At 43.0% G+C, this 13,180-nt stretch overlaps 1 protein-coding gene across 1 annotated transcript; it reads left to right on the forward strand.

Annotated features, from left to right (window-relative positions):
• Positions 1-616: 616 nt before the first annotated feature.
• NUDT15 (nudix hydrolase 15) lies at positions 617-11,959 on the forward strand. The gene is made up of 3 exons (XM_027589851.2): positions 617-839; positions 4,965-5,161; positions 11,678-11,959. The coding sequence occupies exons 1-3, from the start codon at positions 682-684 to the stop codon at positions 11,836-11,838; spliced, it is 516 nt and encodes a 171-aa protein (XP_027445652.1). The 5' UTR covers positions 617-681; the 3' UTR covers positions 11,839-11,959.
• Positions 11,960-13,180: the final 1,221 nt, after the last annotated feature.

Raw genomic sequence — 13,180 nt, forward strand, 5'->3', positions numbered from 1 at the left:
ATTATATACTTTCAAATTGGGAGGTTAGGGACAGCACAAACCTCCAAGATATTTTGCAAACAAGGTTTCCAGGATCCTGAGGGGGCTTGTTAGGGAAAGGTCATTTACTATGGTTTAGTAAAAACTCTGTCATGAGACCCTTCAGAAGCCTACCGGTGGGCCATATGCTCGGGGGATGATTACCAACATACATCTAGGGGGACAGAGATAAACGAAATTTCCAAAGGAATTTTTGTATCTTAAAGAAGACTTACAGGATGGCGGGCAGGGGGGAATCCTCAGGCTAAGAATGCCTCTTGCCCTTAGCAAAGTATTAACATTGAAGAAATTGAGTTCCTAGAGGAAAGTCACTCTGCCTGTTTCAAGGACTATCAGTGGCCTGTAAGTAGTACGGAAATTTCATTTTTCTTTTGCCTTGGTTTCCCATATCAGATATGTTTCGTAAATGTTGAAAGTGCAACAGTAAGTAGCATTACTTAAAACAAAGCCTTGAAAGGCAATCCTAGAAGAGGAATCACTAGCTTCATAAGCTGAGACCACCGAGTGAAGCACAGACAGGACACAAACGCAAGCCCCTGGACTCTGGCTTCGATTTTGCGCCAGCGCAGTCTCACCGAGATAGTGCCGGCGGCCCAGGGGGCGGTACAAACGTCACTTCCCCTGGCCTCTGGCGCTGGCGCGATGACGGCTCGCCTGGGGCCTCCCCAGCGGCGTCCTGGAGTCGGGATAGGAGTAGTGGTGACTAGCAGTCGGCATCCTCGTTGTGTCCTCCTGGGCAAGAGGAAAGGGTCAGTTGGAGCGGGCAGTTTTCAACTTCCTGGAGGTCATCTGGAGTTCGGGTGAGCAGCTACAGGGGTCACCCAGGGAAAGCCCAACGTGCAGGGGAAGGATGCACTCTTTGCGTGCGTCCGTGCGTCTTTGCGTGCGCGCTGACGCTGCGTCTTCTCGCGCGTTCCTCTGCTCTCCCCCTCTGGCTGATAAACCCCGCCCACCCCAGGTGCACGCTGGGAGCGGGGCCCTGAGCTAGGGAGGCTGGGGAAGTAGCTGGCTTAGGTGTTGCGTCCCGCCCGCACAGTCGTCTATTTTTCTGGTGTCTGCTTATAGTCACGGTTGCGGGCTGGTGTGTGCGGTGCGTTTTTCTAGTTTTTGCACGTAAGGGACGGAAAGTGGGTCTTTCTAACCCTCGAGCAGTCCAGTTTTGCCAGTGAAGGTATTTGCATGGTTTGGCTGTGCTTTAAACTTCCACACATGGACGATCTGTTTCCTGCCCCGAGCAGGTTTACTTGCACCCTGACCAAGCAGATGGGCTAGTCGAACTCTCTGGGCCTCTGTCTTCATCTTTCCACTGGGGAAGTTGGAACAAAGCCCTTTTTAATGTCCCTTTCTGCTTTGGCATTCTGTGGTTTGATAATGGATCAGACCAACAAAAGAAGTCGGGTAGTTAAGGGTCAAGTCTACCCAAGGGGGCAGAAAGCCGGGGATTGTGCTGAAAGGTGGGTTCTGAAGGGAGAATGGGGTTAAAGTCAACAGCAGATAAACAGCATCTAAAGCCTTCAGAGCCGGCACTTGTTTTTCCATTAGTGTAAAAGTTCGAAACATGCATAAAAGAGAAAATAGTTGGTGAATCCTCATATACGTGTTGCTAAGCTTGTTCTTGTTTCATCTTTATTGCTCCCTCTCAACAGACACACACATTGTTTTCTAGACTCTTCTAAAGGAAAACTCATTTGTTATACCACCCCTAAATAATTCATTATGTATCTGCAATAGGCTTTTTAAGAGACGTAAACACGGTTCCCACCTTAACAAAATACCATTTTCATACCTTAAAGTAATTCTTTAATAACCTGTGATACCCAGTCTGTACCATTTTCCCCAGTTGGCTTGAAAATGTCTTTTTATTGTTTTGTACCAATCAAGATCAAAGGAAGAGTACATATTACATGGACTTTAGGATTGATACATTTTCTTAAGTCTCCAAATCCAACAGTAATTCCCCCCCCTTCCCTTTCTTTCCGTGCTATGTTGAAGAATTTGGGTCATTTGGAGAATTTCATACATTCTGACTATATTCTTCTAATCCACCTATGTGTTATAAAGTGCTAGTTAGAAGTAGAGGCTTGATCCTGGTTCCCTTTAATCCGACTTTGTCTTTTATGATACATGGAATTCTTATGTTGTAGCACATGGAATTTTTTAAATAGTCTTCAGGATTTTAAAAAGCATCAATAAGGGCTCCTGGGTGGCTCAGTCATTAAGCGTCTGCCTTCGGCTCAGGTCATGATCCCAGAATCCTGGAAACGAGTCCCGCATCAGGCTCCTTTGCTCGGCGGGAAGCCTGCTTCTCCCTCTCCCACTGCCCCTGCTTGTTTTCGCACTCTCACTGTCTCTCTCTCTGTCAAACAAATAAATAAAATCTTAAATAAAATAAAAAGCATCAATAAGTTTATCATTTTTAGATAATTAAGCCATCAGTTAATAACGAAAAATTTCGGGCACACTATATTGTACTTGGTCAATTGTTGTAGGCATTAGGTCACAAACGAAGCACTAGTTAGAATGTATAATTAGTGGAGCAATGGCTAAAGATAGCTTAATAATAACACAATAAAGTATTGGAATCTTTACTCAGATACCAATGATAATAGCCAGAATTGAACTTTAATGAGCTTTTTACTAAGTGCTAGATATTATGCTAAGCTCTTCACATGTATGCTTTCACTTATCTTTATATGACTGGTACACTGGGCTAAGTTTGATGGGAAACAGATAGGAAATGGCTTTATTTTCTCCTTCCATTGTCTTTAAACATGATTTGTCTTTCCCTTCTCTGCTGCTCCAAGACATTTCCTGCAAATTCTATTGTTTTCCTATCACTTGATTATAAAAATAAATCACACTTCGGTCATTATGATCCACTTCCAAGCATTTCTGTCTCCCGTGTAGTGAGGAAAAGGAGAGAGGACAGGGGCCTCCTCCTCTTCTCACTGTTTCTGGTTTCCTTCCTTCTCCAGGATGTTGGGGAAGAAGGGAGGGGGCCAGACTTTTTACATTACTAGTGCTGCTGTGATCCACCCATGGGTACGCATGCTCCGGATGCAGTATTCACAGGTGTGCTCTCTTTCTCAGCATATATTTGTTCGTTGTTTGGAAGTCCTATAAGGATATCTATACTGCACAGTTCTCTGACATAGGTGACCAATTTAGCTTTTGCTTAGCACACTATCTTGCATTTTCTTTATGCTGGGGTCCCCAGTTGTCTCTTGTAGCATCTCTTGGGCCCAGAGGAAATTCGCAATGGAAAATAATGCCTTCACTGTCACCCTTTTTCCTTGCTCATTCATCATGGGCTTCTCTAGCCAGTCTCCTGCTTTCCAGATTCTCAAGGTGGGAATAAGCCTCAGTCTCTGTCTTCACATGCATCCCTAAACATCAAGGGACACATTTTAGACTTGCCGAAGAGCTCTTACCTTTCTACCACCCCTGCTCTGATGCACAGCCTGTGAGTTTCAGCAGCCCCATATGTCTTTAGGAGGGGAGTAACACACCAGTGTCTCCTTGGAAGTCACACCCAATCTCTGTGAACAGTTTTCTTGGAGCACCTCTCACTTGGCTTTGGGGCAGCATTGTCCCCTCATCAGGAGGAAGGGAAACATTGCTCCTATGCTTGAAAATTCCTAACTTTGGGGTACCTGGGCGGCTCAGTCGCTAAGTGTCTGCCTTTGGCTCAGGTCATGATCCCAGGGTCCTGGGATCGAGCCCCACATCGGGCTCCCTGCTCAGCGGGAAGCCTGCTTCTCCCACTCCCACTCCCCCTGCTTGTGTTCCTTGTCTCGCTGTGTCTCTGTCAAATAAAATCTTAAAAAAAGAAAATTTATAACTTTCCTTCCTCCCAAGAATCTCCTCTCTTTCTTATTATGTAGACTGGGTGGGGTGAAGGTCAAACGACTACTCTTTGGAAACCTTTGAGTTTAGAGGGCATCTGTTTGGTCTTTTGCCATACTCTTTAGAATTTAGAGGTGGGGGCGCCTGGGTGGCTCAGTCGTTAAGCGTCTGCCTTCGGCTCAGGTCATGATCCCAGGGTCCTGGGATCGAGCCCCGCATCGGGCTACCTGCTCAGCGGGGAGTCTGCTTCTCCCCCTTCCTCTCCCACTCCCCCTGCTTGTGTTCCCTCTCTCGCTGTGTCTCTCTGTCAAATAAATAAATAAAATCTTAAAAAAAAAATAGAATTTAGAGGTGTTTATTGCCTATTGTCCTCAGTTTTGAGGCTTAATCAAAAATTCTGAGACTGCAGGAAAAGACATCATCCACTTCTTGACACACCTACAACAACCCGGTGAGAGAGTGGCATTGTCTCTTTATTTGTCCAAGATAGAAAGTAATGGACTTTGAAATCAAACCTAGGTCTAGCTGACTCCAAAGTCTGTGCTCTTTTTTTTTCTTTTTTAAAGATTTTATTTATTTTATCAGAGAGAGAGACAGAGACAGAGCACAAGCAGGGGGAGCTGCAGGCAGAGGGGGAAGCGGGCTTCCCATGAGTAAGGAGCCCGATGATGCAGGACTCGATCCCAGGATCCTGGGATCATGACCTGAGCTGAAGGCAGATGCTTAACTGACTGAGACACCCAGGCATCCCAGCCTGTACTCTTAACTGGTATACCAAACTGTCTCCTGATTGCATTCAGCTTCCAGGCATGTGAACTAGTGCTGAATTGGCTAAATGTTCTTTTTTTTTTTTTTTTTTTGCTCAATATGAAGTCCTTTTGGTCTTCAGATAACTTCAAATACCTTATATTTCAGATGAAGAGAATGTCAAAGGCAGGGTTGTTGATTGATTATTTTAAAGCATGAGCCAATTACAGTTCTTTTTGCTTTACACTAGAAATTCCTAGCTAAGAATTTCATGGCAAAAAAGTAAATTACATAAACAGAATTGAATACAGTGGTATGCTTCTGTTTTCTAGTGAAACGTGGGAAGAATGTGCTCAAAGGGAAACCTGGGAAGAAGCAGCTCTTCACCTGAAAAATGTTGGCTTTGCCTCAGTGGTGAATTCCTTTGTTGAGAAAGAAAATTACCATTATGTGACCATACTAATGAAAGGAGAGGTGGATATGACTCATGACCCGGAACCCAAGAACACAGAGCCTGAAAAAAATGAAAGTAAGAGAATTATAATATAATCATGCATCTTCTGAGAGAAGCATATCATCTGAGTATTACAGTATGTTGCCATGGGAAGAGACTTAGAGTCTCTTCGTACAGAAATGTATATATACTTAAATCCTGAGACCATAAGGACACAGCAGGACAGAGACCTGGCTCCCGAGCCATACTACTTGACTTGCATCCCGGTTTTTCCACTTACAGGTTTGCAGCCTTGGGCAAGTTGTTTAAAGTCTCTGGGGCCTCTTTTTTCCTCTGTGATAAGAGTAACCACCTCAGATGGGTTGTTGTAAGGATAAAATGAGTTAATACGCATAAAGAACCAAGTGAACACCCTAAGTACTCAGTAAATCTTAGTTTTATTATTAGTGTTTTATTATATTTACTTCATTACTTCAATAAAATATTTATTTTATTTATTTTACTTCAGACTGATTTTAAGGAAAACATTTAAGGTGCCATTGTCAGTGTTCTCATCTGTAGAAAGGTATAAATTTCCTTGTATAGAGAGGGACTAACCCAGACAAAACAGTTATCATCCGTGTTGAGTCGAGTGCTCTGAAAGCTGTAACAGCAATTGATACTATTTACTGTGTGCTAAGCGTTGTTTTAAGGGCTTTGCATGTATCACCTCTCTTCAAGTTTCATAAAACTCCGCGACAAAGAGTAAAATATTGAACTTATCAAATATATTATTTGCCATATGAAACCTGATCCAAGTGGTCTTGTGCCCTGAACCTCCCCTGTAAACATTTAATTTATTCTCTAATATGGAAGAATCTTTTCATTCAATAAATAGTTCCTGAGTACTGTGTGCCCGTTAGGTACTGTTCTACGCACTAAAGAAGCAGCGGTGGGCAGAACAAAGTCCCTGCCCTCTCAGACGTGACATTTCACTGGGGGGGTGGGGGGAAGGCAACAAATTGGCAGGTGTTTTACAATGTAATTGTAAGAAATAAGAAGGCTAGGGACACATGGGGGCTGCATCAGATAGGGTGGTCAGGGAGGGCTCTGAGAAGGGGGCATATATGCAGAGGCCTGGAGGAAGTGATATTTCCAGGGTGAATAAATCATCACTGAAGTGTTTTGCAGATTGAATGGTTGCCCACCCAAAGGCCTGTTGAGTCATATATGATTTTTTCTTTATTTTTTATTTTATTTTTTAAAGATTTTATTTATTTATTTGACAGAGAGAGACACAGCGAGAGAGGGAACACAAGCAGGGGGAGTGGGAGAGGGAGAAGCAGGCTTCCCGCTGAGCAGGGAGCCTGATGCAGGACTCAATCCCAGGACCCTGGGATCATGACCTGAGCAGAAGGTAGACGCTTGACAGCTGAGCCACCCAGGCGCCCCTGACTTTTTTTTTTTTTAATAAAACAGATAACTACTGGAAATCATCTAAAGTGAATTAGTAAAGTCTGAGCCATTTTTACTCACTATACCCTAACACCAAATGTGTGGCTTTTCTGCTCACACCAAATAATTCTCCAGATATCAGTTGGGTGTCTTACAATTCAGTTTAATTCTTTTTTTTTATTTTTTTATTGTTATGTTAATCACCATACATTACATCAGTGTTGTTGTACAGGGTGTTGTACAGGGTACACCCCCCAGTGAAATGTCACGTCTGAGAGGGCAGGGACTTTGTTCTGCCCACCGCTGCTTCTTTAGCGCGTAGAACAGTACCTAACGGGCACACAGTACTCAGGAACTATTTATTGAATGAAAAGATTCTTCCATATTAGAGAATAAATTAAATGTTTACAGGGGAGATTCAGGGCACAAGGCCACTTGGATCAGGTTTCATATGGCAAATAATATATTTGATAAGTTCAATATTTTACTCTTTGTCACGGAGTTTTATGAAACTTGAAGAGAGGTGATACATGCAAAGCCCTTAAAACAACGCTTAGCACACAGTAAATAGTATCAATTGCTGTTACAGCTTTCAGAGCACTCGACTCAACACGGAAGATAACTGTTTTGTCTGGGTTAGTCCCTCTCTATACAAGGAAATTTATACCTTTCTACAGATGAGAACACTGACAACATTGATGTACAACATGTTCTTGATACAATTCAGTTGAATTCTTACACTGTCTAGAGTTAGTATCAGATCCCAAAAGTTAAGGAGCTCAGTCCCACAAGACTGCCCCCAGTCACTTGTCCTGGCCTCCTGTATTTATTTTTTTTTTTAATTTTTTTATTTATTCATGAGAGATAGAGAGAGAGAGGCAGAGGGAGAAGCAGGCTTCAAAGGAGCAGAGAGCCCGATGCGGGACTCGATCCCAGGACTCTGGGATCATGACCTGAATCGAAGGCAGATGCTTAACCATCTGAGCCACCCAGGCGCCCCGGCCTCCTGTATTTCTGACTGCCTGGCTACAATGGGCTTCCCATAACCTCCTCCTCAGGTTCAGTAATTTGCTAGAATGGCCTGTAGAACTCAGGAAAACACTTTCCTTACATTACCAGTTTATGATAAAGGAAACAACTCAGAACAGCCAAATAGAAGTGAGGCACTGGGCCAGGTAGGTGGGGAGAGGGAGGCTGAGCTTCCATACTCTCAAGGAGCGTGATACCCTCCTGGCACCTTGATGTGTTCACCAACCGGGAAGCTCTCTGAATTTGTTGTGTAGGGTTTTCTTGGAGGTTTCTGTGTAATGGGACTATTGCATATTATTATTGCTACAACTGATTAAATTATTGTCTGCTGGTGATTAACTCAATCTCCAGCTCCTCCCCCCTCACCTCAGGTGGGATGTGGGTGGTGGGTGGGAAGTCTTTCTGGTCACCAGCCCCCATCCTGAAGCTATCTAGGGACCTCCAGCGACCCATCATCTTATTAGCATAAACTCAGGTATGGTTGAAAGGGGTTTATTATGGATAACAAAAGTTGTTCCTCTCATCCCTATCACTTAGGAAATGACAAAGGTTTCAGGAACTCTGTGCCAGGAAACAGGGAGGAAGCCCAGATATGTATTTCTTATATCACAGTAACACACGCAAAAACACCCAAAAAGTGTCCAAAGGCCTCTGGTTGGCCTAGGGCACAACTAAAATCATTCATGTTTTAAGAAGGGAAAGCAGGACAGGTAGATGAGAAATGTACCAGGTTCCCTGGGGGAGCTCTCTACAAGTTCTGCTCTCTCTCCCAACCTAATTATCCTGGACAAATTGAGGACTAGGAGAGAGGACAGTCCAGGACAGTAACAGTGGGAACAAAACTCAATAGTCCAGATATCCTGAAGCTGTGGGGAGGAGCAGTTGATTACTTGGCTTTTTAACATCAACTTGAAGTGTGAATATGCGTATTTCCACATTAAAACTTTTTGTAGGACTCCATTTCCTACAAGCAGCATGTATTTCATATCCCTGAAGCAAAATATATTTCATATAACTGAATTTTTAAAATGAGTTTGAGGCATCATTTATTCAGGTAATAAATAAGCACAGATCACTGTTATCTAAAAACAGAACCCTCGACTTGGAAGAAGTGACCATTTCCTTTATTTTTATCTCTGCTACAGGCAAAAAAAAAACACCTGAGACAAGATGAGACGAAACAATGAAATAGTGGGCTTTTGCATACTTAGTGTCCTTCATAAGAAGCAGACATAGAAAGTATTCATTTGTAGAGAAGGGCCGAGGAGAAGACACCGGAGTGACTGACTGTCCCACCGGCTCTGACCAGTCGACAGTCAGCTGCCTGTGTCTCTCAGGCCCCCACCCCGCCTGGCCACCCTGCCCAGTCCCTGCAGGGATCTGCGCAGCTGAGCCCCCTGGTGCAGAGTGCTGGCCGCCTCTATTTCTAGTTACCTTCCCCTGACATCCAGAAGGTATCTCAGGTTCAAGTGTTCAGCTTCAAATCGTACTTAATGTTTTTCCTTTACTGAACTGTGCATACATAAAGGGCAGAATTTGGGCTTATTCACCTTTGCCTGGCTCCTATTCAGAGTACATTGTTCAGAATATGTTGAAGGAAGACGGGAACGAGGGAATGAGGTTCCCAAATAACAGTACCTAGACTGGCCTACTTTTTAACAACTTCTAAAATACTATTCTACTTTATTAAGTGCATTATTAGGGTTTTTGTTACTCTACTATTGTATGTATTGTTTTTCTCCTCCTAGGATATGGTAGTTTTGAGTCCTTTTTACATGCTTTGTGATTTTTTTTAAATTCATTTATATAACTTTTTTTTTGAGTTTGTCTCCCTTCATTTGGTTGACCCTCTCACATGCTAGTAATCTGAAATCAAACAGCATGATTTTATAAGGCCCAAGGTTACTAGCACCAAGTCAGATTTGACCAGAACCACTCATTCCACCCTATCCCTTAGTAACAATATAGCGGACATTATTTTCACTTTTTTCCCAGTTGAGAGCCCTTGCTGAGAACCAGCTGCAGCACAGCCAAGGTGCAGTGGTTCGGTGGTGGTGGTGGTTTTATTTATAGTATAAACATGCAGTCTCTCTTCCATGTTCACCAGATCCTGGATCTGGATTGCCTGCTTCAGGTTACAAGTTAGAGCATCTTTCCTCCAGCCAGTTATAATTAGGAGGATCAGCCAGATGCTTCATTTTCTCCAAGACAAGAGAAACTTTACAGACAGCTCTCTTGAGACTGTTAATCTGGCATCTTGCAGACCATTGCTGGATGACACCTCTCTGTCTCTCTCCTTCCCTCCCTCTCTCTCTCCCTTTCCTTCCTTCCTTCCCTCTTTCTTTTAGTCTGTGGTCACAGCAGCTGATCACTCCTTTCTGAACTTGTTCTAACTTTATGGATTCTCTGTCCCCTGCTTTCTCAGAGTGAAAGTACATACCTGTATTTTATAGGCAGAGAAATACTTAGTGGAAGTAACTGCACTTAAACATGTATACACATGTGATCATGAGGAAACGTAGTTTGAACATGGAGTGTATATCTCAATAATATAATATTTATATATTCATCTGTTAGGAGCGTCTGTGCTGTCATGTTATTTACATCTAAAGATTTAATTTATTTATTTGGGAGAGAGAGCACTTGTGTGTGAGCAGGCAGAGCAGAGTGGGAGAAAAAAGAGGGAAAGAATCTCCAGGAGTCTCTAACACTGGGCTCATGGAGCCCATTCTGGGGGCTTGATCTCACAACCCTGAGATCATAACCTGAGCTGAAACCAAAAGTAGGTTGTTCAGCCCAGCCACCCAGGCGCCCCTCATGTTATTGACATTTAAATCATCAAAGAAGGGGTGCCTGGGTGGTACAGTCCCTTGAGCAGCCAACTCTTGGTTTGGGCTCAGGTCATGATCTCAGGTCCCGAGATGGAGCCCCCTGTCGGGCTCTGCGCTCAGCGTTGGAACCTGCCTCAGATTCTCTCTCCCTCTCTCCCCTCTCTCTCTCTCTGCCCCTCCCGCTCATGCTCTCTCTCTCAAATAAATAAATAAATAAATAAATAAATAAATAAATATAAAAAATAACTCATCAAGGAAAATACTGTTCCCTACAATGTTCCTCTAGAATTTTATGGATTTCACAACTCATAGACACTGTTAAATCTTTCCTCTTTCAATGGATATTTTTTTTAAACTTGGTCCCATCCCTACTGTCTTACTACCTAAAGTGTACCGCAACACAGAGAATACTTTTTTTTTAAATGTTTTATTTATTTATTTGACAGAGAGAGAGCGAGAGCAGGAACACAAGCAGGGGGAGTGGGAGAGGGAGAAGCAGGCTCTCTGCTGAGCAGGGAGCCCAATGCGGGGATCGATCCCAGCACCCCGGGATCATGACCCAATCCGAAGGCAGCTGCTTAACCGACGGAGCCACCCAGGCGCTCCCAGAGAATACTTCTTATTCTCTGCACAGCTTCCATTACCTTTTAAAAAGATGGAGGATAGCTTAGAAATGTAATTTGCCTTATTCTATAGGTGAGGTAACTAGTTTATTTCAACGTAGTATTGTAACCTGTCGTATATAAAGTTCTGTGTGTTTCATTTAGCCAAATGTTTAAGCAAAAACTGAATGGTCCAAAAGCTGGGTTTTACCATAATGGGGCTCTTATAAACTTGGCTTCATGTTGGAATAACAGCATGTTTTGAATGATCACCATTCTGTTAAGATCATTCTAAATGCAAATTATGGGGCGCCTGGGTGGCTCAGTTGGTTAAGCGACTGCCTTCGGCTCAGGTCATGATCCTGGAGTTCCGGGATCGAGTCCCGCATCGGGCTCCCTTCTCGGCAGGGAGTCTGCTTTTCCCTCTGACCCTCCCCCCTCTCATGCTCTCTCTCTATCTCATTCTCTCTCTCAAATAAATAAATAAAATCTTTAAAAAAATAAATAAATAAATGCAAATTATGTTGGTACAGCAGGGCTAATGCATAGCATCACTGATTAGTAGCATGCTATTATTAGTGGCACGTCATTTTAAAATTTAATTAATTTCTTCTCAGGATAGGTTAACTTGCCAAAATAAATATTCTTTGTTTCCTTCTAGCTAAATTAATTGATTTGGTATCTTTCTTTTCTAGGTTGGGAGTGGGTTCCCTGGGAAGAATTTCCTCCACTGAACCAGCTTTTCTGGGCACTGCGTTGTTTAAAGGAACAAGGCTACAATCCATTTAAAGAAGATTTGGATCATCTGGTAGAATACAAAGGATATCATCCTTGGGGATACAAGAAGAAAACCTGATTTATTTTAAAAAGACAAAAGAAGGTCCTGTTAGAGAATGAAAAAAAAAATCTACATTTCGGGTGCCTGGGTGGCTCAGTTGGTTAAGCGACTGCCTTCGGCTCAGGTCATGATCCTGGGGTCCCGGGATCAAGTCCCGCATCGGGCTCCCTGCTCAGCAGGGAGTCTGCTTCTCCCTCTGACCTTCCTCCATCTCATGCTCTCTCTCTACCATTCTCTCTCTCTCTCAATAAATAAATAAAAATCTTTAAAAAAAAAGATGTTTAAAAAAATCTACATTTCAGAACAACTCCATTTTATTTAAAAAGTTGCATATGATTGTCAATTATTTGATCTCTCTTAATATACCCAACACCCTTTCAGCCAGTACTTGTGAAACATTTTCAGGCATTAGGTCATGAATTGCACTTCAGACTCAGTGTGATCAATGGTGATATTGTGGCTCTTCTGCTGTCTGTGCAGTTTGTCATGACCAGCTTACATGGGGGGGAGAGCAGTAGGATTTGCCTTAGCGTTTCCGTCCAAGTTCAGATGCAAACACAGCGTTGCAGAATTTATCCTGTCTGTTGCTTTTCCTCTTCTGTTTTATTTAAAGCAAAATCTGTAGTCCTGAACTATGGCAGTCCTTGCACCTAGAGCAACAGGATAGGTCATTAGGGTGTATTTCCCAGGGTTCTGATTCAGAACCTGCCTCGAGAGAAGTGAGACAAACCGCCTGCGATACTACCCTGTCATTAACGGGCCGTGTAATTTTGGATTTCTCACCTAATCTCTGCGAGATCCAACTTCCTTATATCTAAAAGAAGATTGGACTAGGGCACTGGTTCTCAAGGTGTGGTCTGGGGAGGTCTGTGAGACCCTTTCAAGGACACTCAAGTTCAAAGCTGCTTTCATAATACCAGGACGTTATTTGCCTTTTCCACTGTCATTCTCTAATGAGTGTACAGAGGAGCTGTCCAGAGGCTAAGGGACATGTGCCACTGTAACAGACTGAATGCAAGAAGAAACCAGGCAAGCCTCATGGATGAAACTCTTCATAGGTTTATCTCAAATATAGTTGATTGGGAATTCATTGATTCTTTTTTTTTAATTTAAATTCAATTAACGTATAATGTATTATTGGTTTCAGAGGTAGAGGTCAGAGATTCATCTGTTATATATATAACACCCAGGGCTCATTACATCATGTCCCCTCCTTAATACCCATCACCCAGTTACCCCATTCCCCCAACTCACTCCCCTCCAGCAACCCTCAGTTTGTTCCCTATGACTAAGAGTCTCTTATGGTTTGTCTCCCTTTCTGATTTTACCTTGTTTTATTTTTTTTCTCTCTTCCCCTATG

Source organism: Zalophus californianus, chromosome 3, assembly GCF_009762305.2.
Source record: "Zalophus californianus isolate mZalCal1 chromosome 3, mZalCal1.pri.v2, whole genome shotgun sequence".
Lineage (NCBI taxonomy): Eukaryota > Metazoa > Chordata > Mammalia > Carnivora > Otariidae > Zalophus > Zalophus californianus.

Coding starts and splice junctions, on each gene's coding strand:
- NUDT15 (XM_027589851.2), top strand. CDS start 682: ATGACGGCTCGCCTGGGGCCTCCCCAGCGGCGTCCTGGAGTCGGGATA. Junction 840..4,964: donor GGAGGTCATCTGGAGTTCGG/GTGAGCAGCTAC, acceptor TCTGTTTTCTAG/TGAAACGTGGGAAGAATGTG. Junction 5,162..11,677: donor AGAGCCTGAAAAAAATGAAA/GTAAGAGAATTA, acceptor TTTCTTTTCTAG/GTTGGGAGTGGGTTCCCTGG.